Source organism: Myodes glareolus, chromosome 14 (genome assembly GCF_982192425.1).
Source record: "Myodes glareolus chromosome 14, mMyoGla1.1, whole genome shotgun sequence".
NCBI lineage: Eukaryota > Metazoa > Chordata > Mammalia > Rodentia > Cricetidae > Myodes > Myodes glareolus.
Genome location: NC_142039.1, coordinates 70,689,246 through 70,716,591, shown reverse-complemented (window position 1 = coordinate 70,716,591; position 27,346 = coordinate 70,689,246). Strand labels below are relative to the sequence as shown.

At 43.6% G+C, this 27,346-nt stretch overlaps 1 protein-coding gene across 13 annotated transcripts in view; it reads right to left on the bottom strand.

Moving 5' to 3' along the window:
• Window positions 1–27,125, bottom strand: part of Nsd1 (nuclear receptor binding SET domain protein 1) — a 110,492-nt gene extending 83,367 nt beyond the window's left edge. The window contains exons 1-4 of one of the 13 annotated variants that reach the window (XM_048447789.3): window positions 27,014–27,122; window positions 23,744–23,857; window positions 22,914–23,003; window positions 272–407 (exon numbers count right to left, since the gene is read on the bottom strand). In XM_048447789.3, the coding sequence (XP_048303746.3) occupies window positions 272–407; window positions 22,914–23,003; window positions 23,744–23,773 (256 nt within the window). In that variant the 5' untranslated portion in view covers window positions 23,774–23,857; window positions 27,014–27,122. Of the gene's footprint in view, window positions 1–271; window positions 408–22,913; window positions 23,858–23,949; window positions 24,376–24,698; window positions 24,906–24,972; window positions 25,145–25,813; window positions 25,937–26,348; window positions 26,481–27,013 lie in introns of those variants that run through there. The other 12 variants (XM_048447787.3, XM_048447786.3, XM_087896613.1 and 9 more) reach the window with 12 other exon arrangements.
• Window positions 27,126–27,346: the final 221 nt, after the last annotated feature.

The following is a 27,346-nucleotide window of genomic DNA, read 5'->3' as shown; positions in this document are numbered from 1 at the left end:
AAATTCATGATTCCTGTCTCAATCTTTAAAACCATGAGATTAACAGGCAAGTACCAAACACGCCTAATCTAACAACAACTTTTAAATCTCAGAGTGCATAAACTAAAACAATAAAAATTAAAAAAAAACTGAAGAGGAAATTTGTTAACAATTCATAACAATGAATTATTTATTGCTAAAGTAACAAAACTCCTAAATTACACTGAAAGCAGCTGCAAACTTATGATTACACATTGCATTTTATCACAAATTATCAGCTGTAAATGATTACCTTTCATTTTTGAGTGTGTATTAATCAATGGATCAGCACAAATCCTGCAGGGCCACCATGGGCGTCTCTTGAATTTTGCCCAAATGAGATCTCCAACTTCATATTTCAGTGGTGTAGACCTTTTCTTCGGTTGGCACTTTAGACAGACAAAACATGGGGAATCAGTAAGAATAGAAAACCTTCGAAGCATTACCATCCAACTAGAACTCTGAAAAGCCAATACCTAAAAAATACAAAAGGAAAACGCAGCCAGGCCCAGCAAGATGGCTCCATGGCACCTGCCACAAAGTCTGACAGCTTTAATTTGATCCCTGGAACTCAGTGCAGAGAACAAACCCTCACATATTACCCTCTTCAAATTAGCTATGTGGCACACAGCACCCACTCACATCCACAATATTTCTAATGTTAATAGATTAAAAATCCAGCACAAATTGGCCTGACTTAACTGTTCACAGTATAGTCTTTTAGAGTAATTTTCAATTAATATTTTATATTCTCATTAATGTTCATAATGAAAAAGATCCTAAAAGTACACAGAATATGGTGGTACAAGTCTTTAACTCTAGTATTTGGGAGGCAGAGGCAAGCATAGATCTCTGGAAGTTCAAGGCCAGTCTGGTCCACAAAATTCTAGATAGCTAGGACTACATATGAGACCCAATCTCAAAACAAAATCAAATCCTAGAAGCCATACTACTATACTCATATAGTATACTCATATATACTCATATAGTATATACTACTATACTCATATAGTATACTCATATATACTCATATAGTATATACTACTATACTCATATGGTCATAGCCATACTACTATACTCATGCCAATGCACCCAACCCTAAACTATCCCCATGATATACAAGGAAGCCATACTAAATACTATACAGCACAACTCGGGACAACATTCAAATAGAATAAAATATAAATGAAGCTCTTAGGTATTGTTCACTGCAGAAGCCCAGGCCACTTTCTTTCTTCAATAATAACATGCTTGATTGACCTGGTATCTAACTGCCCCATCCCTGCTCCCAGGTCCATGCCTCTAAACAGCACAAACTTCCTGCCTTCAGAGGAAGCCAAAGTACCTAGGCTACAAGGACTAAGAGCAACCTCCTCTGTCTCGTCTTAAGTCAAGGAGACACAAAACAGTATCATTTTGCCCTGAGGGCCATGTCTTTAAAAATGTGCTTAGAGAGCTCATCTGTCAGACTGCATTTTACTTCCTCAATGCCTGAAACTTTCCACATGACGCTCAAGTGGTCAAGAAAGGACTCAATAAAATAATTCAAGTGGGGAATAATGCCCTTACTCAAAAGATACCAAAGGATGTGGCTCAGTCCAATACGTAAATTATCTCTCAACCTTAAGATTGCTTTCACAAGGGGCTGGAAAGGAAGCTCAATTAGGAGCATGTATACTCTTCCAGAGGACGGTGATTTCATTACCAACACACAGAGTAGCTTACAATCATCTGTAATTCTATCTCCAGGGGCTTCAATGCTCTCTTCTGGTCCATGCTGCCACCAAACACAAACTGGTACACAAACATACATGTAGGAAAACCCCCCATAAACATAAAAAAAAAAACTGACTAAGACTTCTTTCACATGAAGCATGTAAAATAGAATGACCTAGGATGCTTCAAAATACTCATGTATGTAAGTAAACTTCAAGTGAAAATAATACACTTACTTTTCTATCTTTACAGTCACTCAGGAGTTAGGAAAGAAATATAGCATTTCCTTTTTAAAAGCCCTTGTGAGTCATTTTGCCAATCAAATGAGAAAGACTGTAAGACCTTTAATCCCAACACTCAGGAGACAGAGGCAGGCAGATCCTGTGAGTTTAAGGTCACAGAGCTAGTTCCAGGACAGTCAGGGTTACAGAAAGAAACCCTTGGGGGGTGGGGGAGGGAGCAAAGAAAAAAAAAAGAATTTGCCAATCACTGATAAATATTATTCAAGCCATAAATCTAAGTAATGTTTATTCAGTATTTCTGATGTGTCAAGCACAATGATCCTCCTTGGATTCTCATAAGACATATATATTTACATGTATTTACTACATGCCTAATAGTAAAAAGGCAGAGCCAGGATTCAAAGTTGGATAGCACAACAGAAGTTCAAACTATTAATGACTGTATTCATCTTCCACTGAGTAAAACCTTAGTTACTTTAACCACTTATGATAAATCTAACCATAACTGAAGACATGGAATTGGTTCTATGTTCTCTTCATATACCAATTACAAATCGATTACATTGCATTATCAGACTCAATGTCAAAAAATAAATGTGCTAAGTTGTGAAGGAAATGTAAATCAAAATCACCAGCAAAATAACAAGTATTGATAAAGAAAAGTATGATGGTGACTTTAGTACACCCCTGTTAAGAGATCAAAAATCCAGGCTGGAGAGATGGTTCAAAATACAGAGAACCCAGGTTTGGTTCCCAGCACCCACATCCATTAACTCCAGTTTCAGGGGATCTGACACCCTCTTCTGACCTCAGGGAGCACCTGACATTCACATAGTAAAGATGCATGCATGTGGGCAAAATTCATGTGCATAAAATAAATCTAAACAAAAAAACTTTTTAAGAAATTAAAATATTTAAGCTAGCATAATAACCACACATCCCAGTAATTCTACTCATAGATATACTCAAGACTAATGGATACATACCCAGGGCTTGGGGGTATAGTTCAGTAGTAGAGTACTTGCCTATCATCTCCTGGAGCCTGTATGCCATCCCCAGTACCAGGGAAAAAAACACACATATAAATGCATATAAATGTTCACAGTCAAAAAGAAAAAAAAACTCAAATGGCCACTAACTAAAGAATGAAAATATAGGCTCGGTGGTTAAGAGCACTGCCTGCTCTTCTGAAGGTCCTGAGTTCAATTCCCACCAACCACATGGTGGCTCACAGCCATCTGTAATGAGATCTGGTGCCCTCTTCTGGCCTGCAAGCATATATGCAGGCAGAACACTGTATAGATAGATAAATAAATAAATAAATATTAAAAAAAAAAAGAATGGAAATATAAAATGTGATTTGTGCATACAATGTAAGCTAAAGTTGGCCCTCCCTAATTAAAGAGTCTACTTCTGCAGATTTACCAACAGTAGATCAAAACTCTAATTGAGGAGAGCAGGGCACAAAGGTACAAATCTAGTCCTAGTGCTTAGGAAGATGAGGAAAGATCCCAAATTTGAAGTCAGAGAAGGCTATGAGTTCCAGGTCCTAGCATGGGGAAGCACAGACAGGCAAGGCAGATCTCCAGAGCTTGCTGGCCAGCCAGTCTAGCCAATTAGTGAAGCAAGATCCAAGACTGTACTCTGACCTCCATGCAGGTACCACACTCACATATGAATATATAAACCACAAGATCAAAATTTTTAAAAATAAATGAGGTAAACAACAACTGAGGAAGACATGTTTGATCTCCAAACACAGGCACACCCATGTGTACACACACATACAAATATATACACCATTGCCTTCAACCCCACACAAAATAAACTGGTAAATAGTTGAGTATACATGCCTATAATCCCAACACCTAGGAGATGAAGGCAGGAGGATCAAAGTCAGCCTCAACTTTAATGTATAATCAATTTTGAGGCAATCTTAGACTACCTGAAACCCTGACAAAAAATGGGGAGGGACAGCTGTTGAAAAGGCTTAGCAGCCAAGATCATTTATTTCCCAGGAACTCATGTATGAGCTCACAAACATCCATAACTCCCAGGTAGTACACTGCAGCACACAATCATACACATAAATCTTTAAACAATTAATAAAAAGATAACCAAGGGTATGGAGAGATGGTTCAGTGGTTAAGAGCACTGCTGCTCTTCCAAACTCCCAGAGGACCCACATTAGGCCACTTATGACTAACTGCTTACAACTCCAGCTCCAAAAGATCCAATACATCTTCTAGCCTCCATGGGCACCCACATGTGGCATATACCCACAGAGATGTGTGAACCAAAGGTTTAAATAAATAAATTAAACAGAATTACAGGTTTTAGGAAGAAACATCTGAAACTTACTTTGGGTATTTTCTTACATGCTTGCCTGGTATCCCCAAGAGGCCAGAATAGAACTTAGGATATCCTAGAACTAGAGTAACAGACAACTGTGAACTGCCACTGGGTGCTAACAATTGAAGCCAGGTCCTCTTCAAGAACAAGTGCTCTTGCTGGGCCTGTCTCCCAGGCAAGGTGCTAAGAGATGTGCGCCACCATTCTTGGCCTTGTTTTTTTTGTTTTTTTTTTTTTTTTGGGAGAGGTTCTGTGTAACCCAGACTCACACAGAACTTCCTATGTAAACCAAGTTAGTTCCAGCCTGAATCTCCTCAGTGGTTAAGATTATAGGCTTGCTCTCCCATACCAAATACCCAGAAACTTTTAATGTATTCGTTAAGCATATGATAAATGAGTAAAACCATTCATAGACAGATGGCTCAGTGGTTAAGAGCGCTGCTTGTTCTTCCAAAGGTCCTGAGTTCAATTCCCAGCAACCACATGGTGGCTCACAACCATCTGTAATGAGATTGGGTGCCCTTTTCTGGCCTGCAGGCATACATGCAGAATACTAAGAGTACTGTATACATAATAAATAAATAAATCTTTAAAAAAAAAACAAAAAAACAAAAAAACAACAAATATCAACCTTCAGCAGTCTTAACATTTCATTCTACAGAGCACCTATGTACTGAAATACACCTGGTAACACCTTAAACAGCTGCAATGATCTCATTCGCTGCAGTTGTAACTGTACATTAATTTTATTATACTAGGAATCAGGGCTGGATCGTGCAGACCTCTAATCCTAGCACTTGGGAGGTGGAGTCAGAATAGAGTTCAACACCAGCCTCAGCTACATAGCAAACTGAAGGCTAGCCTGGGCTACTAAGCATGAGGTTCTTGGCTCAGTCAGGAAGTACCTGTAGATCTCTAGAACTCCAGATTCAATGAAAGATCCTGTTTTTTTTTTAAAAAAAAAAAAAAAAAAGGTGGAGAGTCAGACAGGGTGACATTTGCTTTCTATCCCAGCACTTGGAGACCACTGAAGACAGAGGCAGCATCTCTGAGTCTGAAGCCAGCCAAATCTATGGCGAATTCCAGGCTAGTCACCAGTACTACAAAGTGAAATTCTGCCTCAAAATAAATAAATAAAGATAGATAAATAAAGTAAAAACAAACAAACAAAAAAACAAAACAAAGTTAAGCAAGGAGCTCAGGCTGGGCAATGGTCTATGCCTTTTATTTCAACACTTGGGAGGCAGACAGGTGTATCTCTGAAAATTTCAGACCAGCCTGGTCCAGAGAGTTCCAGTACAATTTCCAAAGCTACAAAGAAACACTGTCTTGAAAAATCAAAACAAAGAAACCAAACCAAAACAAATCAAAACAAAAACCCATAGAGCTCAGTTGGTAGAGTCCTTTAGCCTAGCATTCAAGAGACCCTAGATCCAGTCCCCAGTATCAAATAGCAAAAAAAATGAGTGAGGCTTCAGGAATACTTGTCCACAATGTGCAAGGCCCTGGCGGACAGAGTAAAAACGGATAAACAAACAGCTGGATGGAAAGATGAATTGAAGCCAGACTAGATAATGTCTTTAATTCCCAGCACTCAGGAGACACAGGTAGAAAGAGCTCTCTGGGTTAGAAGCCACCCTGGTCTAGTCAGTTTCAGTACAATGAGGCTATATGGTATATAGAAAGACCATGTCTCAAAATTAAATCCAGAAAATTATAAAAAGATGCTAATAGCTAAATCCCATGGCCCTAAGACAGCAAGATATTTATGCTATACTGAAACTCAATGATTAAGAACAATTCAATCTTTAACCCCAATACTCTGAGACCAGGGCCATAGAGAGACTGCATTCAAACAAAAGAAAGAAGACAAACACAGAACCGAAGAAGTTCAGGATCACTCTTGGATTCTCCATGTGGATTATTTTGCAACACTGACTAGTCATTTGTTTCAATTTAAAAAAAAAACAAACTAAGGTCAGGCAGTGGTGGCACAAGCCTTTAATCTCAGCAATCCCGAGTCCAATTCCCAGCAACCACATGGTGGTTCACAACGATCTATAATAAAGATCTGGTGTGCCTTTCTGGCCTGCAGCCATACATTGTATAGATAATAAATAAATCTTTAAAAAACAAAAACAAAAAAAGTTCTAGGCTAGTCAGGGTTACCCAATGAGACTCTGTCTCAAAATGTTAAGAAACAAAAGGGAGATGGAGAAGAATCATTAAAAATAAATAAACAAAAAAGAAGAAAAACAAACAAACAAACAAACACTGGCCAGGTGGTGGAGATGCACACGTTTAATCTGAGCATTTGGGAGGCAGAGGCAGGCGGATCTCTGAGTTCCGAGGCTAGCCTGGTCTACAAGAGCTAGTTCCAGGACAGGCTCCAAAGCTACAGAAACCCTGTATCAAAAATCACTCCCCATTGCAAAATTTAAAACACAAATAAATCAATTTCATTCTTGCCAATAAATTTTTCTCAACATCTGATAGCCAACATTGTAACAGCAATTCTCATATCCTTTAGTCTATGCCATGTATGAATCCTTCTGTATGTTAGAGTACATAACGGTTCTGAACACTAGCTTCATATCCTAACCACCTGAGGAAGCTTATTAAATAGCAAATGCTGACAGATGACCAATTATTCTTCCACCACCAACTACACACCAAAACTCACTGTGTCTGAGGTAGAACTCTTAGTATATTAGCTACTTTTTTTTGTAAAGCACCAGAGATCTGCCAAGATTGAAAATAAATTCATCCCATAGTTAATGAGTACTTGTTTTTGAGTCCTCAGGCTTGGGGATGGGGGGGGCACAAAAAAGATAATCTATGAATTAGTACAAAAGTCACACCAACATGTGATAATTGACTCCATATAATTTCAGTGTTGCTTTATCTCACATAGCAAAATGAATAAAAATAAAAAAATATGCAAGCACTTATTAGATACCTACAAACCAAAAGTTGCTAAAAATATTTGTTTTGTTTGTTTATTGCTTTCAAGATAGAGTTTCATTGTGAACACCACCACCTGACTAAAAGCATTCTTAACACTAAAGGTGGTAGCAATTATGATTCAGCTGTTATAGATAACACAAACTACCAAACACCAGGACTAAGGGCAAATTAACACATACGCTTTTTCTACTAGCTCAGAACAGAAAGAAAAGCAGTATCAGCATAACTGCAGTATCCTTAAGAATCAGAATTGGTGGTACAGGTCTTTAATCCCAGCACTCAGAAGGCAGAGGCAGGCGGGCGCATATCTGAGTTCTTCAAGACCAGCCTGGTCTACAGAGTGGGTTCCAGAACAGCCAGTGCTACACAAAGAACACAGAAAAGCCAAAGAAAGAAAGAAAGAAAAAAGAAGGAGGGGAGAGAGGGAGGGAGGGGAAGAGGGGAGGGGAAGGGAGGGGAGGGGAGGGGAGGGGAGGGGAGGGGAGGGGAGGGGAGGGGAGGGAGGGAGGGAGGGGAGGGGAGGGGAGGGGAGGGGAGGGGAGGGAGGGAGGGAGGGAGGGAGGGAGGGAGGGAGGGAGGGAGGGAGGGAGGGAGGAAGGAAGGAAGGAAGGAAGGAAGGAAGGAAGGAAGGAAGGAAGGAAGGAAGGAAAAAAAACAGAGGGACAGAGAGGGAAACAAATCAGACAGGTCAGATTGCTCAGTGGCAGAGCCCTGTCTATCATACACAAAATTCTGGGTTTAATCCCTAGGTGCTCCCAGCACCACAAATAGAAGTGCCACACACGGTGGCTCAGACCTGAAATCCTATAATACTTGAAAAACGGGACAAGAACATCACATGTTTAAGGCTTGTCTGTAAAACTAGACAGGTCAGCCTAAGGTCTATATTAAGACCATCTCCAAAAACAAAATTTTGCAAGCACTTCTGGGGATCAAACCCAAGGCTTGCCACTGAGCAACATCCCAGCTCCAAAAAAAACATTTAAAGTTATTGCTCATATTAATCTGAATTTTACATCAACTTTAAAAATAAAAGTCATAGACTCTCTGACTTATGTCTTAAAAACAACAAATATTAGAACATCTATCCTAGTGATTTTACTTAAAGCCACTATTTTTTCTGTCTCTTTTCCTCCCTCTCTGTTCTCCCCTTAAGAGACAAGATCTCACTACAATAGCCCAGGCTAGATCCAGAACTCATGATCCTCTTATCTTAACCTACTAAGTACTATAATTAATTACAGGTATGTAACATGCCAAGCTTCTCTCCATTGTCTTAATATCTTAATATGATTATTTTCCCATCCCTCTCATATGATGGAAGCACCCAGATCTGTTGCACAGTCTATGGCTCTCTACAGTACTAGGTATAAACGAATCCTTACTTACCACTGGCTAACTATAAATTCAAACAAGTTACTTAAGTTACCTAAGTCAAAACAACCCTTTATTTATAAAATGAAAAAAATGTGGCTGGGCAGTGGTGGCACATGCCTTTAATCCCAGTACTTGGGAGGCAGAGGCAGGCTGATTTCTGTCAGTTTGAGGCCAGCTTGGTCTATAGAGCTAGTGCCAGGGCAGGCTCCAAGGCTACACAGAGAAACCTAGTCTCAAAGAAAAAGAAAGAAAAGAAAAAATTAAAAAATGTAAAGATCAGAAAAAAATATCACTAAGGTTAGAAGATGGTCCAATGGCTAAGAGTGGTTGCTACTCTTGCAGAGAACCCATTTAGTCCCCAAACACCCATAACCACGTCAGGAGATCCAACAAGCTCTTGACTGGCCTCCTTGGGTAACTATATACATATGCACATACTCACAGAATATAAATAAATAAAATAACTAAAAATACACCTAAAGAAATAAAAATGAAGGGTGGTGCTATGGTGTGGTTGGTAAAGGTGATCCCCAGGATACACAAAATGAAAGGAAAGGAAACTCCCAGAAATTGTCCTGTAACCTCCACGTGTGCCATGGGACAGGAACACCCCACCCTCCACACTCGCATAAATAAATAAATGTAATAAATGTCTTTAAAATAAGACAGCAAGGTTTAGGAGCTGGTGATGCATAACTTTAATCCCAACACACAGAAGGCAGAGTGAGGCAAGAACACAAGTTGAAGACAAAGCGAGGCTACACAGTATCAGAAATGTATTCTGAAGATTGGCACAAAACAGGCAATGTGAGACAATCATTAGCCTAGAATGATGATGACTACCCTTGAAATTCACCAAAGCTCAAGATTCAAATAACCAGTACTCAACTTTATGTCAATTTTATCGCTTGATGGTTTACTAACTGACCTCTCCCAGGTCTCCATAGCCAGCAGAGCTGTTCGACACCACTTACTGCCTTGTCTCAGTAGAAAGAACACAGTGAAAGCACACCATTCACAGAAAGAGTCTGCTGTGTTCTCAATCTGTTGGATGGGCTGGCTGGCTGACATAGGCTCTCATGCACCACATGCTAAACTTAAATTTAAACGTATCACATAGCCAAAGATGAACTTGTTACAATCCTATGTTCACCTTCAAAGTACAGGGATTATGTACCAATTATGTATGTACCATCACACCTAGTTTATGTAGTGGTGGGATGAAAGTGCAGGTTAGTGCAGGGCTTAGTACAAGTTAAGCAAGCAATGTACCTACTGAGCTCTAAGGCCATGTGTTAGGGATTCTTTTATGACCCAAACTAAAACAAAGCTGTAAAACTTTACCTTCATTCACGCATGCAACACTTACTATACCAGTCTAGACCTTGAGCTATGAATACACGAGATACAATTTCTTTGTCAAATAACCAAGTCAAAGACCAGGAAGACTGCTCAGCAGTAAAGATGCCAGGTCTGACACACTCACTTCAATCCCCAGAACTCATACAGTGAAATGAGAAAGCCAACTCTCACAAGTTGTTCTCTGACCTACATATGAGCACCATGACAGATGCATACATTAAGTTAATTTTTTTAAGGCTCGGAGAGATGGTGCAAATAGTTAAGAGCAGTGGTTGCTCTTTCCAAGTACCTAATTTTGATTCCTAGCACCCACCTGGTATCTCACAACCATCTGTAATTCTAGTTACAGGGTACCCAATGCTCTCTTTCTGGCCTCTGCAGGCACAGGCACATATTCAGTACATAGATATACCTGCAGCCAAACATTCATACACATAAAAGGTTTTGTTCTGCTTTTTAAAAAGAACTAAGTTGAAAGCACTCAGGAGGCAGAGGCAAGCATCTCTGAATTTAAGGCCAAACTGGTCGACAGAGCAAGTACTAAGACAGACAGGGCTAAAGTATGGCCAAGTGCAGGGCTTTATCTGCACATTCAAGGTCCTGAATTTGACCATCAGCACTGAAAACAAACAAACAAACAGAAATTATAAAGTATAACAAAGACCAACATTAGGGGCCAGAAAACAGCTCAGCTGATAACAGTACCTGTAAGGCAAAACTGACAACCGAGTTCACTACCTGGAACTTTGGTAGGAGAAAACCAACTCCAAAAAATTGTCCTGTGACCTCCATTTATGCTTCCACGTCACACACGCACACACAAATAATTTCAGGTTTTAAAAGACCAGTATAAGCCACAAGGGATGGCTCACATTTATCTCAATGACTTAGAAGGCTGAGGCAGGAGAATTGTTCAGTTCGGTTCAGGGCCAGCTTAGCCTACATAAGATTCAGCGCCAAGCAGTCTTTTTGACTCAACCTTACGCAGTCATGACTCTAACTACTAACCCTAACAACATAGAACTATTACAACATAAGCACCTACTACAAAGTCAAAAACCCATCTACTGGCCAAACACTACCATGGTCTAACTTAAAGGTAATTCAACTGCTTGAGTACACAGTAATAACACTACCTGACATGCTGTAAGACCTGGGTTTAATCACTGGCATCACAAGCATATATACATATGCGAATACACACACACAAACCCTCAGTGTTTCACTGGGGGGGGGTTGTTATTATAATTGCTAGATTTGTTTTTATTTTTATGTTTTGTGTGCTTCTTATGTAGGCATGAATCAGTAAGTATACAAGTAGGGGTCCATTCTATCCTTTCAGCATGTGGGATCCAGGGACTAAACTCAAATCAGGTTTAGTGACAAGGTCTTTTACCCACTCAGGCAACTAGTCAGCCATTTTTCTATGTTCTTTTTTAAGGTTGTTATCATTTTTAAGTGTGTGTGTGTGTGTATGAGAGAAAGAGAGAGAGAAAATGATTATGAGAACATAAATGTAAGTGCAAATGCCTGAGAAGGCGGCTAGATAGATCTTCATGAGGCTGGAGCTACAGGAGCTGTCAGGTATCTGAAGAACGGGCTGAGAACTAAACACAGGCACTCTGGAGAGCAGTGCACACTCTTAACTACTGAGCCAATGTTCTAATTTCTTTCTTTCGTCTTCTTATTCTTTTTGTTGTTGTTGTTTATTTGCTTTTTTGTTTTTAGATATAGGGTCTCCCATATATAACCCAAGGTGACCTGGAACTAACAACATATAGCATGAGCTAGATTCAAACTCCAGGTAATCCAGCCATATGTTATTGGCTTGGTTTCTGAGACAGGATCTCACTATGGTGTCCAGGCTGTCCTCAAATTCTCAATCCACCTGTTTCAGCTTCCTGAGGGTTACAATTACAGGCTTGTGTTATAATATTCAGACTACATTATCCTTAGATACCTTCATTTTTAGTCATGCAATGAGATATAGAACTCAATTATTGCAGAACTTAGATACATTAGCAAAATACTGAAAACAAACTCAATGCTCATCAACAATTAATTGTAGTACATCCAAACAATATGAAGGCTGAAGAGATGGCTCAGCAGTTGAGAGTTCCCAGTACCCACATGACAGCTCACATGGTCTGCAATTCCAGTTCCAGGGGAAATCTAACACCCTCTCTGGCCTTCCAGGGCACTGCATACATATGGTACATAATTTGTGGAAATTGGTTTTCTACCTCTATATGGGTTCCAAGATCAGATGATCAGGCGTGGTGGCAACTGCATTTACCTGGTGAGCCATCTTGCTGTCCCCTCTCTTTATTTTGAGACAGGATATTATGTAGCCCAGACTTGCCTCCAACTCACAGCATAAACCAGGATAGCACTGAGCTCTAGTTTGGCCTCTAAAACCAACAACTGGATACTGTTATGCACCACCACACCTGACAGCTCTTTATGTAGATGCAGAATATAGTCGCTCACATCACAGATAAAATATAGTAAGATACAAACAGTACAGAAGAGCAATCACGGTTGTTTTTGTTTTTTCAAATGTGTAGGTGGGTATATAGGCCAAATGATATATACTCCTTAGTCTCCTTAGGAAGGCAAGACAGAATGATTGCCTTATCCCAAAGTTATAAGGTAAAACTGAGGAACACAAGACTGTCCTGAGGAAAAAAGACAAACAAAATAAAGTATTTTGTAAGAAAAAAAATTATTTTAAGTATTATTCATATGGGCATTTTGCATTCATGTCTGTGTACTACACGCATGCCTGGTGCCCATGGAGTTCATAAACAAGGTATTAGATGTCCTAGAACTAGAGTTACAAATGATTGTGAGTTGCCATGTGGGTGCTAGGAATTAAACCCCAGCCATCTGAAGAGCAGGCTCCTATTCAGTGAGCCATCTCTCTGGCCCCCAAATGAAAATTTTTATCTTATACTTTACTCCTTGAGACACAAAGCAACTTTAAATTACTGAAGGAAGTAAAACAGCATAAAATGTAAATGGAACACATATAAATGGAAACCTTTACACACTCAAAAAGCATCTAAAGTCTACTCCGATTTGGGAAGAGGGGACTGCTAGGAGAAACAGGTACAAAAGAGCCCTTGGGGAAAAAAAACTGTTAGCAGTTACTAAGAGGTTACCAATGTAAAAGAGGAGGACTACAAAAAAGCTAAAGTCATGGCAAGTTAAAGGTCAGCCTAGTCTGCATAACAAGATCCTGTCCTAACAAGAAAAGACGTACCCTTAGATCGCCACAAGACTATAAATAGAAATGAAATTATAAGCACCTCCAAAATAACATGCTTTATAAAAATGGATCTTTATAGATTTTAACTGTACTGCCATGAAATGTAATGACAAAAACCAATTTTAACATTTCTGGTAAATATATACTCAATAGTGGATATACAATTGTTAAAAATAATAATCCTGGGGCTCAAGAGATAAATCAGAGGTTAAGAACACTTACTGTTCTTTCAGAGGACCAGAGTTCAATTCCCAGCACCCACATGGCAGTTCACAACTGTCTGTAATTCCATTTCCCGGGGATCCAACACCCATGGCAAAACACCAATCCACATAGGTATACAAAGTGAGTTCCAGGTCAGTTACAGAGAAACACTGTCTGGGGGATACTGTAATATTAACTGCTTGCAAAAGACTAACCTCTGCATACTTTGAAATGTTATAACTTTATTTTTTCCTTTTCTTTTTTTAATTTTTTTTTAATATCTCTGAGGATTCAAGGCCTGCCTGGCATACAAACCTAGTTATATGACAACCAGAGCTGTTAAACAAAGAGAAACCCTGTCTTGAATAACAAAGATAATAAATATATATATGCAAGTTACATATGGATGACTTAAAGTCTGATGATGCTTTAAGACAATGGTACCTCCTCGGTTATATGACTTCTTCCAAGTAACTTAATCTTCAGACTCTACTTATTTTTTTTACATTTTTCAAGATAGGGTTTCTCTGTAGCTGTAGTGCCTGTCCTGGAACTAGCTCTTGTAGACCAGACTGCCCTCAAACTCACAGAGATCTGCCTGCCTCTGCCTCTTGAGTGCTGGGATTAAAGACATGCGCCACCACCACCCAGTCTCTACTTATTTATTTTCTTCATTTACTTTTGAGACAAAATCTCCATTATATAGCCCTAGTTGGCCTAGAACTCACAAGGGATCTTCCTGCCTCTAGCAGTTAATGGTGTGTGCCCCCTCCTGCTTATACAGAATGCTGGGACTGAATCCAGAACACTCTCCCATGTATGTAAACACTGGATTTACATATCCAGAAAGATTTACTTTTCTAAATTACAGATTTAACCAGCCCAATAGTACATGTCTATGATTTCAACATTTGCTCGGGAGGCTGAAACAGGTGAGTGCTATGCCAGTCTGACAACATAAGGAAAGTAAAATAAAACAAAAGGACTACAACATATATAATCTATTAAGGGAGAAAAGATCCTTCAAGTACATTACCCGTAACATTGTGCTATTAAGCAGTGGGAAGAAGACAGTAACTGGAGATGCTAAGTAAACAAGCACAGCACTGCAGTTAGTTCACTGGTAAAGTTCTAAAATTCTTCACTACATGTCTATTCGAAAATCAAGTTTGAGAGATATCAAGATGGTTCCATGGGTGAAGGCACTTGCTGTTAGATCTGACTGTGTGAGTTCAATCCCTGTAACCCATAGGGTGGAAGGAAGAGAACCTGCTCCATCAAGTTGTTCCCTGCCTTCCACATGTACACTGTAGCAGACATATATACACACAAAGATTAAATTTTTTTCTGATGGTTCAGTGGTGCGTGTCTTTAATCCCAGGTAAGTGGGATTACAGTGCTACATAGAAAAATTCTGACTCAAAAAAAAAAAAAAAAACCAAGTTATGGTGCATGACTTTAGTCCCAGCACTTGAGAGACAGAGGCAAGCGGATCTCTGTGAGTTCAAGACCAGCCTAGTCTACAGAGCAAGTTCCAGGACAGACCTCTAGAAAAATAAATAACAAGGCCGGGCAGTGGTGGCACATATCTGTAATCCCAACAATCCGGAAGCAGAGGCAGGCTGATCTCTGTTGAGTTCAGGCCAGTCTGGTCTACAAGAGCTAGTTCAAGGACAGGCTCCAAAGCTACAGAGAAACCCCGTCTCAAACCCCGCCCCCCACAAATAACAACAAAAAATAGCTCATCCACTGAGCCATCTCTCCACTGCCCAAATTGTTACAGTTCTTTATGGGAATCAATGCAGATGTAAGCTTATCAAGAACTATTAAAGTTATCTTTGTCATAATTCTGTCAGAGTTACCCTCAGGAAATAATGTCATACATATTATAAAACTGACAAAGTACCTACATATCAAGACTTCTCTTACCCAGGCAGTAGTGACGCACACCTTTAATAGTAGCACTTGGGAAACATTGGCAGGTGGATCTCTGAGTTTGAGGCCATCCTGGTCTACAAAGTGAGTTCCAGGACAGCTAGGACTGTTACACAGAGGAACCCTGTCTCAAAACAACTTTAAAAAATAAATAAATAAGCCGGGTGGTGGCTGCGCACGCCTTTAATCCCAGCACTCAGGAGGCAGAGGCAGGCGGATCTCTGTCAGTTCGAGGCCAGACTGGTCTACAAGAGCTACCCCCCCCCCAAAAAAAGACTTGACTTACAGGTGGGTGTAGCTGCTCGTGCCTATTTTTCTAGTATTTGAGAGGCCAAGACTGGAGGAAGCCTAAACTACGAAGTGAAATCTATGCAAAACACGAAGACTCTAACATCACCTCTAACAAAGACCTGATATTAGAAGCTTAATTTTACTTGTTTATACAGTAACACTTCTACTCTTAAGATGTTTGCAGATATTTCAAACCAGTTGTGATTGAACACACCTGTGATCCTAAAGTTTATGGTTGGTTTGAGCTATACGGCCCTCAGCTCTATTAACCAAAGTCCCTTTAAACTCAGAATCTTATTATCCTTTAACTGCTCTGCAATTCTTTGCAGATTATGGCAGAGTAGGATTCCTTATTTAAAACGCACCTTATTATATATGGTGTACTAATTATAAAACACATAAGTAAGTTCAGGAGTATAGAGGGATTCCCTCCTTTGAACAAGGCTGTGGGTCCTAAAATTGACAAGAAAATACTAATTTTTAACAGGGAGGAAACTTGAAGCAGATTCTCACTCCAATACAGGCTATCCCATAATTTAAACTCAAAAGCCCCACCTAACTAAGCCTCCTGAATACTATGACTACAACAAGCTTAAGCTATCATGTGCCCAGACCTTGTTTTGGTTTTTCTGAGACAAGATTTTTCATATCCCAGTCTTTCTGTCCCAGCTCCTGAACATTAACATTACACACATGTCCCACAAAATATAGATCTTTAATACATATTATAAAGAAGTATGGATGGTCTTTTATTGCTTTTTATATGTGATCTTCTTATGTAGCCCTTACTAGCCTGGAACTTACACTGATCCGCCAGTCTGTGCTTCCCAATGTGCTGGGATTAATGGCATGTGCCACCACTGCTCGGCTACAAATAAAATTTTAAAGATGTGACAAATAAATAGGTGCTTTGGGTATAAAATGTCAATAACAATGACATTAATGTCCACTGACAGCAAAGCCATACAGCATGGGAAGAATTAGAGATGACACAGGGAGTACACCCTCTTAACTTAGAGCGACTTCTTTCAGACTGTTCCTGGCACATAAGGGATATCACATAACCAGTCATTACTTTTAACAATATCTAATATATTAAAATAGTTCATCCTTCAAAATGTATTTTATTCTTCTAGTGCCCCTTCCCACTTTTTGAGAAAGAGTCTCACTGTGTAGCCCTGGCTGGCACTCACCACCACATTCAGCCTTCCAGCACTCTTTTACAAGTATTGAAGGGGTTAGCAATGCAGTTCAGTTGTTGCCAGATCATCAGATGCTTGCCCAGGCTCTACAGAGCCCTAGGTTCTATTCTCCATTACCTGCATATACCAGTTATAGTGGTACATGCTTAATTCTAGCATTGAAGAGGTCGATGTAAAACTATGTATGAGGTTCACAGACATCTTCCAACAGAAAAGAAGTTCAAGAATACCCTGGAGTGGGCATAGTAGTGCACACCTTTAATTCCAGCACTCAGGAGGCAAAGGCAGGTGGATGTCTGTTGAGTTCCAGACCAGTCTGGTCTACAGAGAGAGTTCCAGGACAGACTCCAAAGGTACAGAGAAACCCTGTCTCGAAAAACAAAAAATAAACAAACAAAAAATACCCTGGGATACTATTTTTTAAAAAGGAAAAATTATATTTATGGTCAGGCACTTGGAAGACAGAGACAAGTGGATCTTTTTGAGTTTGAGACCAGCCTGGTCTGAAGAGTTCCAGGACAGTCAGGGCTACACAGAGACCTGTCTCAAAATATACATAAATAAACAGTAAATGGATGGATGGATGAATAAAGTCACATTTGTGTGTGTATGCACGCACGCACATGCACGCACATGTGTATGCACATGTATGTGGAAGTCAGAGAACAACTTATAAGGGTCAGTCCTCTCCTTCTATCATGTGGGTCCCAGGAATTAAAGTTATTAGGCTTGGAAGCAAATGCTTTTTACAGACCAAAAACAAAAAGAACAAAAAGGCCTTTAAAAATTTCATATAACAGCAGGAGACACAAAAACCTGATGTAATATGTAAATAATACATGCATATATGTCAACTTATTGGTAAACGATTGCTTATTGGTAAACGATGGGATCACCAAATTTAAGCAGACAGGCACTGCAGCATAGCCAACAGTCTCAGTACCTGGGAGGTGAAAAAAAAAAAAACATTAGGGATTCAAGATCATCCTCACATACTCAGTCGGTGAGTTTGAGGTCAGCCTGGGCTACATGCTTGAGATCCTACCTCAAACAAAAGGTAAAAAAGCAAAATAAAATAATGCTTATTGAGTCATTAAAAAATGTACATCATCTGGAGTATACATAAATATCTTTTAAAAACTGAGTCTTATAGCATAGGACTACTCCTGATACTCAGGAGGCTCAAATGAGAGGATAGTAAATTCAAGGCCATGTCAGGCAACTTAGCAAGAATTCTGTCTCAAAAGAAGATGTAAAATAATTTAACTTGAAAACAAAAAAATATATTAAGCAAAGACAAAATACAAATAGCAGGGACTGGAGAGATGGCTCAGTGGTTAAGATCTCTGGCTGTTCTTCCAGAAGCCCTGAATTCAATTCCCAGCAACCACATGGTGGTTCACAACCATCAATAGTAGGATCTGATGCCCTCTTCTAGCATAAAGTCAACAGAGCACTCATATACGTAAGATAAATAAACTTTTAAAAAAGCAAATAAATAAACATAAGACTGGGCAGATGGCTCAGAGGTTGAAAGTACTGATTGTTCTTCCATAGAACTTGGCTCCAATTCCCAGTATCCATATGGCAACTCACAACCATTGGTAAGCCAGGTTCCAAAAGGTCAGGTACCCACTTCTAGCCTCCAAGGACACCATGCACAACTACTAAATAAACATTCATGGCAAAACACCCACACACAAAAATCATTTTTGAAAAAAGCATGCATTAAACTATCAGCAAAAATGTAAGTTAAAACAATAATGAAGGAGCCAGACAGAGGAAGGGGAATTTCTGAGTTCAAGCCAGGCCAGCCTGGTCTACGAAGTAAGTTCTAGGAAAACCAAGGAAGATACATAAAGAAACTGTCTCCAACCACCCCGAGCCAAAAAAAAAAAAAAAAAAAAAAAGAAAGAAAAAAAGGAAAAGAAAAAAAAAACCAGAATGAAGGGACCTGGGAGACAGTTCAGAAGGTAAAATCACCAGCCTGCCAAGCCTGACCACCAACTCTCTGCTCATAATCCACAAAACGCCAGAAGTAGTATGTACTTGTAATCCCAGCACTCCGCACTCCTAAAGCAAGATAGACAGAAGGAAGAGCCAGGAGACTCATGGACCAGATAGCCTGGAGTACAAAGAGAGCCTGGGGGGGGGGGCGGCAAATGCCTTTAATCCCAGCACTCGAGGGGCAGACAGGCAGATCTCCGTGAGTTCGAAGCCAGACTAGTCTACAGAGCAAGTTCCAGGACAGGCTCCAAAGCTACAGAAAAACCAAACCGCCCCCCCCCCCCAAAAAAAAGTGCAACAAGATAACTAGGTCCGGGACCCACTTAGTAAAGAAACCTGACTTTCACAAATTGTCCTCTAACCTCCTTATGCATGCTGGGTATTAAAAGGGGTAGTTCAAATTGTAAATACTCCCTCATTTTGTTTTCATGTGGAACCTATGTATGGACAGGATACATAGCTACTGGGTTACAACTCCAGCTGCTGTTTGGAACTTGACCATGTGGTTTTGGGATTTTTTTGGTGTATGTATGAGAGAGTGTGTATGTGCCATGCTATGAAGCAGGCTGCTCTTGAATGTCCTATGTGACCCAATCTGACCTGGAGCTCACCATGCTTTATCCTTCAGAGTGTGGCGACTCAGGCACGAGTCACTCCACCGTCTTATTTTGTTTAAATTTATTTCAAGATTTTTATATTTACTCTTTTTTATTTTATTTCGTGTACAGACATTTCTATCTGCATGTATATCCTGGGTCTAGAGTTATGGAGCATTATGTGGGTGCTAGGAACCAAACCTGAGTCCTCTGGAAAATGTCTTCAACTGCTGAGTCATCTCTCCAGTCTCTCAAGATTGACATTTTGAGGTGTGTGTGTGTGTGTGTGTGTGAGAAAGAGAGAGAGAGAGAGAGAGAGAGAGAGAGAGAGAGAGAGAGAGAGAGAGAGAGACCATGAAGACAAGATGAGATCTCCCTGGATCTGGAGGTACAGGCATTGTGAGCTGCCTGATACAGATGCTGGGAATCAAACCTGGGTCCTCTAGAAGAATAGGCACACTTAAATGCTGAGTTGTCAATCTAGCACACAAACCTTTTTTGAACAGTATTTTATTGTGTAGCCATGGCTAACCTTGAACTCTATGTGTAGACCAGACTAGCCTGAAACCCAGAGATACACCAGCCTTTAAGGATCAAAAGTGTGTGCAACATCCAGCATTTAAATCTCATTCTGTAACCCAGACTGGCTTCAAAATCAAATCCTGCCTTCAGTCTCCCAAGTGCTGTGATTACTGACATGTGCCATCCAGTTTAAGATACTGCATTTTAAGAGACTATGATATAAGGTGAAAGGATCAGTTTGCAATCAGATTTTCTTATAGTTCCAAAGTCACCAAGAGACAGTTTTCACAGTGAAGCTGTAGCTAAGTAAATCAATGCAAGCAGATGAGCAACCATTGTGACACATGACTGTAATGGTAAAGGGGAATTTGAGGCCAGTCTAAGCTACTCAGAAAGAAAAGCCAGGTGTGGTCAGGGAGTAGTGGCGCACACCTTTAATCCCAGAACTCAGAAGGCAGAGGCAGTCAGATCTCTGAGTTCGAGGTCAGCCTGGTATACGTAGAGCTAGTTCCAGGACTACACAGAAAAAAAAAAGGAAAAAGAAAAACCAAGTATGGTAAAGCATCTGTAACTTCACTTTTTGAGAGGTAGAAGCAGAAGGATCAGAAGTTCAAGGTCATTCTCTACTATATAGAAAGTTCAAGAACAGTCTACATTACATGATTCCCTGTCTCAAAAATACATACAAAGGGCTGGTGAGACACAGCAGATAAAGGAGCTTGCCGCCAAGCCTGATGCTCTAAGTTTAATCCCAGGACCCACGAAGTAGAAGTCCAGAACTAACTCCCATAAGCTGTCCTTTGACCTCCACATTCCTGCCACACCATGTGAATGGATAGGCTCAAAACCACGTGGCAAATAATAAATGTAACAAAAGTTTAAAATACAAACAAATCTGCAAAGAGAAAATTACAAGTTACTTCAGAGAGACTTGTAAATCACCAAGGAAAGCTGGCTGTACTCAATCCTGACTGAAACGGTCAAGTAACATAAAGACTGACCCGTAGTTCTGGTTGGCCTCAAACTCAATTCCTGCCTCGGTTTCTTGAGTGGTAAGAAAAAGGCGTGAGTCACCACATCTTGCTCACTTTTCTTTTATGACATCTCATTTTACAACAAGGCTATGAAGACCCACTCAGTGAAACAGTATAAAGCAATTAATAATAAATCATTGCCTGTTCAAAGTGTTGAGATCTAATCTTTTTTTTTCAAGATGTCACCTAATATGTAAAATATATACAGGTTTGTACTAAGAAAAAGAAGTAAATAAAATGTTCTGTATCTATACAAATTTATCAACTACCTTGTTAGATACACAATATTCTCAAAAGGTTCATTTTTTAAGACAAAGACTCGGATTGTAGAGCAGGCTGACTTAGAACTCACTATGTAACCCAGGTGAGCCTCAGACTCACGAATGCTCACCCTCAAGAGTGTTAAGAGTATAGGTGTGAGCCACTGTACCAGCTCTGGTGCAGTTTTAACAGGACCAATACTAGACCACAGATACTTGAAGGTTTACATTTCTGTTTCTAGTCAATCTATCTCTACACTCAAATCTAATGAATTTATGAAAATAAAGACAAAACTATACACATGTACAATAAATATCAACATGAACCCAAGAAAAGCTTTGTCCCAGCTGCCAGTAGGTTTTCAAAATAAACTATATACTCTAATAAACATTCAGGACAACAGAAATTCAAGATATCCACCAAAGCAATTTAAGCTAAGAAACCAGAGTATCAATCTTAACTGATATCAATCAACAAAAACAAAGGTGACACACCCACGTTCTCTCTCTGCAACTTTCAAGATCGACAGAGGTATGAAGTTAAACTTTTAATGTCCTCAAAACAATCATCTATAGGCTATAAAAAAATTCTTATGAAATCTATGTTGTATTTTCAGGCATCTGTTGACTCCCAACAAAAATATAATCCTCTTTGGTGACATTATCAGTGGCCATGACAAGATAGGGTTAGAGCAGAAACAAGAATCAAATGTATAAAGCTAAGAGATCTTTCACACAGCAAGTACTTTTAATTTCAGAAGTGATGAGATGGGGGGGCTAAGAGAGCTCAACTGTCATTAACTAGTCAAGAAATGCTAGGTTCTAAAAACAAGAATTTTACCTCTTACCGCCCTCCTGCAATAGGACATAACACTATGGGACTTGTGCATTCCTCTCCATTTCTACACACGTGTGCATGGTTGCACACAAGACCTATCTACACATACACTTCAAATTTTAAAACTAGAAAAGTTTATCAAGTCCAACTTGGTGGTGGTGGTTATCAAAGGCATAGACTGCTGTAATGTTACAAGTAGTTCAGAAAAAAATTAACCTAATTTAAATTTTGAGTGCTGGCCAAGAAAGTTTCTCATCAGAGCCAAGCTAAATCTGTGCCCAAAATGCACTTCAACTTGGAGCAAATCTGGCCCCCGAGAAAACAAGTCATGCTTTATGCAGTAACAGGACTTCACGTCACACATTGGTTCCCCTGAGCTAATAATGGCATCAGCAGACCAAATGTTTTTGGTTTTGTTGTTTTGTTTGTTTCTTAAAGATAATGAAATGTATACCTACCTGCATTTTGAAAATGTAAACCTGACCTCAGTCTAATGCCCTCACAGCCCTAACACTTAGCCAATCCTCAATGGAGCAATCTGGGATAAACTATAAAGAACCAAACTCACACAATAGAGATAAGGTTTAAAAAATCAAGGAAACATTCCCTAAGAAGCTCATCGTTAGTTTCCAGCTATGAACTGGCATGAAAAACAAATTAGTTTAAGTTTCCCTTTAAGTGGCCTGTATATATACACCGAAGTACCAAAAACTGCTTACAAATGGCAATTCCTGTGAAGTGGATGATGAGGAGGTTCCGGGTAATTCTAGCATGTTTCCTAATGTACTGGTACTGGAGTCTGGATCATCCTGAAAAGATAAATTTATTGAGTTAAATTGCTCTTCTATGGTAATGTTTGTATCTCCTAGTGAAATGGGGGCTGGGAGGAGGGCTGTTTTTTCATTGCTTCGGTCCACTTCACTTCTTTGTTTATTTTTCTGTTTTTCAGTTTCAGGAGCTACAGGCAAGAATGGCCGTTTGGCTGCACCATGTCTACTCTCTGGTGAGCTGTCTTGTTCACGTCTCACGGCCATTTCTACACCGGTTTCTGATTTGGGCTCATTATTGCAGGTGGCATTGGTCTGAGTCTCCTCAAAGATCTCCTCTATACTCTCATCCTCTGTGACTGGCTGTTCTGGGTCCATTTCAGAATCTACATCTGCATCGTCCACACAAGTAAAATTCTCAAAGTGCAGAAAGCCATTCTTGGTCGTCTCTGTTACTCTCAACTGGAGTTCGGGGGAGTTATTACAAGAGGGATCCTCTTTCATAGCAAGTGCTGCTGGACCACCAGGACTCAAGGAAGTGCGAACAACTGGCGACTGAGCTCTTGAATCGCTTTTTGCAGGGTCTTGAAAGGACTCTGATCCATCAGCAGACCCACTTAAATACTCTACATTGATCATGGAGGCCAAATCCTGTAGTCTCCGCAGTGGAATGTAACAAGATGGAGAATCTTGTCCATAAGCATTTTGGGATGTTCCACTGGCAGTCGGTAACTGCATAGTACACCCTTTAAGTGGCTCAGAAAAATTGGATTGACCATTACCGAAAGGGCTGTCCTTGTCTTCGGGGGCATCTAAATTCACTGGATTAGAAAAGGACAGCAGACAATTCCTTCTAGAGAGTTCGCAAGTCTGATCCATACTGTGCCCGCATCAACCTGGAATCCAAAAGACACAGCAATTAATCTGAGTTAACAAACCATCTGACTCTTCTCTTCAAAATGGCAGCCACTTCTGAAGGCCTACTGGCCTTTCTGCTGCTGCACTTCCAAGGACGGAAAAAGTTCTCCAGGCTGACGACAGGAAAATGGCCTCAGTGACTCTCCGCGAACTACATCTTCCCGGAGCTGGGCAAATCCTGCCACATGGAAACAGCCCGTTCCTCTTCCCTGCACTGCAGGCTGCTGGACACTGGGGCTGAACTAAAATTAAAACCCTTTGGCAGTCAAAATTCCCAGATCTCAAACGAGAACCTCATTCTCCCCACGCCCAAGGTTCGGCAGCCAAATCAGAAGAGGCTGCGGGGCTCGGGGGCAGCTTCTGGACGCTGCACAAAAAGGTACCCCCTCCTCCTCCTCCTCAGCAAGCTGGGCGCAGCGGTCACAATAGCGCTGCACCCCGCGCCCAGTCGGCGCCGGAGCCTTTGCAGCTACCGTGCGCAGGCCTCAAGCAAGTTGGCCGAGGCGGGTGTACCCCGGAGCTCGACTTCCTGACTGCAAACATCCTGGGTTCACAGCTGCAAGGGCCTCGAGACCGGGACACGGCCGGGAGAGAAGCCGAGGCGGCCGGCAAAGCCGAGGCCGGGTAGCAGCAGCTGCTACGAGCTTGACAAACATGGCTGCTGCCGACGCCAACGCCGCCTGCCCGGGCCGCGCTCCTTCCCACCGCCGCGGCAGCGCTTCCCGGCCGGCGCCGTTGGCACTCATCAACACTCAGCAGCAAGCAAAGTTTGCTGCGGGAGGGCGGCCGTCCCCGCGCCCCCCCCCTCCAGCCAGCTACCTGAGGGGACGCGGAGGCCGAGGTGCGCGCGGCGGGGGACGGCCGGCGATGCACGGGCCGCGTTGGGAGGAAGTTCGCCGCAGCCCCGGCCGGCTAGGCCTTGAGGCCGGCTGGTAGTGATGGAGACGGGGGAGGGGACCGCCAGCCACCAGCCCTGGCTCGGCCACCGGCCCTCCGAGCGAGTCCCTCAGCCCACGGCCACCACCATCTTCCCGGCCCCGGCTGTCTCCTCCCTCCCCCTCCCGCCCGTCGCCCACCCCTGCGCACTAGTTACCGTGCCCCGCGCCCCCTCCCGGGCCAGCTGGGGGGAGGGGGTGACCCTCATTACACTGGGGCGCGAGCGGAGCGGAGGGCAGAGAGAGGAGCCGCTCGCCGCACCCCCCTCCCCCCCCGCGTCTCTCTTCGGGCAAGAAGGCAGCGAAGGCGACCTGCCCCGGCCTATTCCTCCTCCGCCGCCGCCACCACCTCCTCCTCCTCCTCACACCCCCACCGCGCGCGCCCCCGCGCCGGCGCGTGCTACGGAGAGCGCCTCGCACTGGCCCGCGTGTGCGACGGGATCCCAGGGCGCGCGCGCAACCCCCTCCCTACCCCCCCACCGCCCTCGCGCGCTCCCGCGCGCGCGCTCCCACGCCTCACTCTTCGGGGTTCAGGGCGGGTGAAGTCGGGCTCGCGAGCGGGCGGCCCAATCAGCGGCGCGGCGGCTGCCGCCCCCTCCCCTCCCCCGGTGCGCCCGCTCGGGGCCGGGGCCTACGGGCTGGCCCTGGCTGCCCGGGCGGGGCCGGAGGCAGGCTCCCTGGGGGCCTCGCGCGCCTCCGGGGAGTGGCGGGGCCTGCGGGCGTCGTGGGTGGCATCTCGAGCCCTTCACCTACCTCGGGGCTCGGCCTCGGCCCCTGGTCGCACACCGCTCCCGCACCCTCCTCCCCGTCCTGCTGCACCCCAACCCCGGAGACACCTGGCCTGGCTGAGGCCTGTCCTGCCGGCCCTGCTCAGGCCCGCGTCAGCCCCGGCCTCCATCTTAGGTTACAGCCCAGGCTCCCCATCCACTGGGCACCTGCCCTCAACCCGCTGGTTTCGAGCCGAGGCCAAGGCTGCCCCCCTCTTGCCGTAGGGCTCACCTGGGGGCTGGGGCTAGGGTCTTCGAGGCCTCAGGCCCCGAGCCGACGTGGCCGCAGGTGAACCCCCTTGCCCAGCCGCACCCCAAACCCACACCACCACCACCACCACCACGACAGACCAAGCTGAACAGGAAACAAAATGGAGGCTGCAGCTCGGGTCTGCCTCCCCGAGCCAAGCCTGTCCAGCCCTGGGGCTCCCTCCTGCCGCAGGCTCGACGCCCGCGAGGCAGGGGGCTGGCTCCTCCCGGGAGCCTCGGGCAGCCGCCCTAGAGCAGCGCAGGCGGGCCCGGGATTCGGCCCTGCGCTCCCCACGGCCCCTCACCCACCCCCCTGCCCTTCCCCCTTCCCTCGTTCCTCTCCCTCCCCGGGCCGGGCCGTGCGGGGTGAGCGGCTCCGGGGAGCAGGGTCGGGTTACCCGCCCGGGCACTGGCCGCAGGACCGTGGCCTAAGCCGAGGGTGGAGGCCGTGAGCCCCCCCAGCTCTGAGCCCACGCCCCGCACCCCGACCGGGATGCAACCCCACTGCGCGCCCGCACCTCGGCCTGCTGCTGTGCAGCCCCCGCCCCGTGAGGCTGAGTCCCTAGTCCAGACAGACACCGCGGGGACGAAGCTCCTTCGTCACCCTCAGGCCCAGGGGTCTTCGCTGCCCCGGGCGGGGCGAGGGGAGCCCTGGGGGGAGGGGTCCACTAATCCCTGCACCGCCTCCTGCGCCTAGGCTGGGTCTTGGCCTGGCACGGCGGCCCGGGCTGCGGGCGCTGGCGGCCTTGGTTAGGTGCGGTCGCGCGGGGCTAGGGCCCGGGAGGGGCAGCGCCTCGCACCGCGGACGCTGCAGTTCTCCGCACCCAGGCAGATGGCCCTCTCGAGCGCGCCTCACCCCTGAGGCCCAGGCATCGGGACCCCTGCGGGACTTCACGGGGAAGGCGGACAGGCTAGCTGGGCCGGCCAAGCCTGAAAGACACGAGCCCCCGGCCTAGGGGCAACTCTACGTGAGGATGACGGGAACCTCCGAGTGTGCACTCAGCACCAGGGCCCCCGCAGCACCGGTCTCGTAGGGCTGCGGAGCGTCCATTCCTCAAAGACAGTGGAAAGACAGGTCAGGGAACCCAAGCCAGGCCTGGTGCCGCAACTACAGTCCCCTGAGGCTCTTCTCCCTTCCCGGACCCCGCTGCTTCCTGGGTTTGCTTCACAGCAAGAAGCTCACCTCAGGCATTACTTGAACCCTAGAGCGTTAAGCGCATCCTTGTTGTGAGAAAGCCATATTGGACCGCCAAAGAATTTCCGCCTCTTCCAGAAAGCCTTCAGTGATTTGGAGTTCATATTAAAGCTGAGGGCGCCGCCCTCGATGGCCACGTGACCACCATTCCTCCAGAGGCTTAGTAAATGTGCTTAGTTGTTGCCCCAGTAGAGTGTTTTCCGGGGCCCTCTGGTAACTAGACCCCACCAGGGAGAACAGCCACTTTTGGCATTCTCCTGCCGAGTATCTGTACCGGTCGCGCATCTGTAATGGGTGAGCCAAACTCCAGACTCCCTGGCC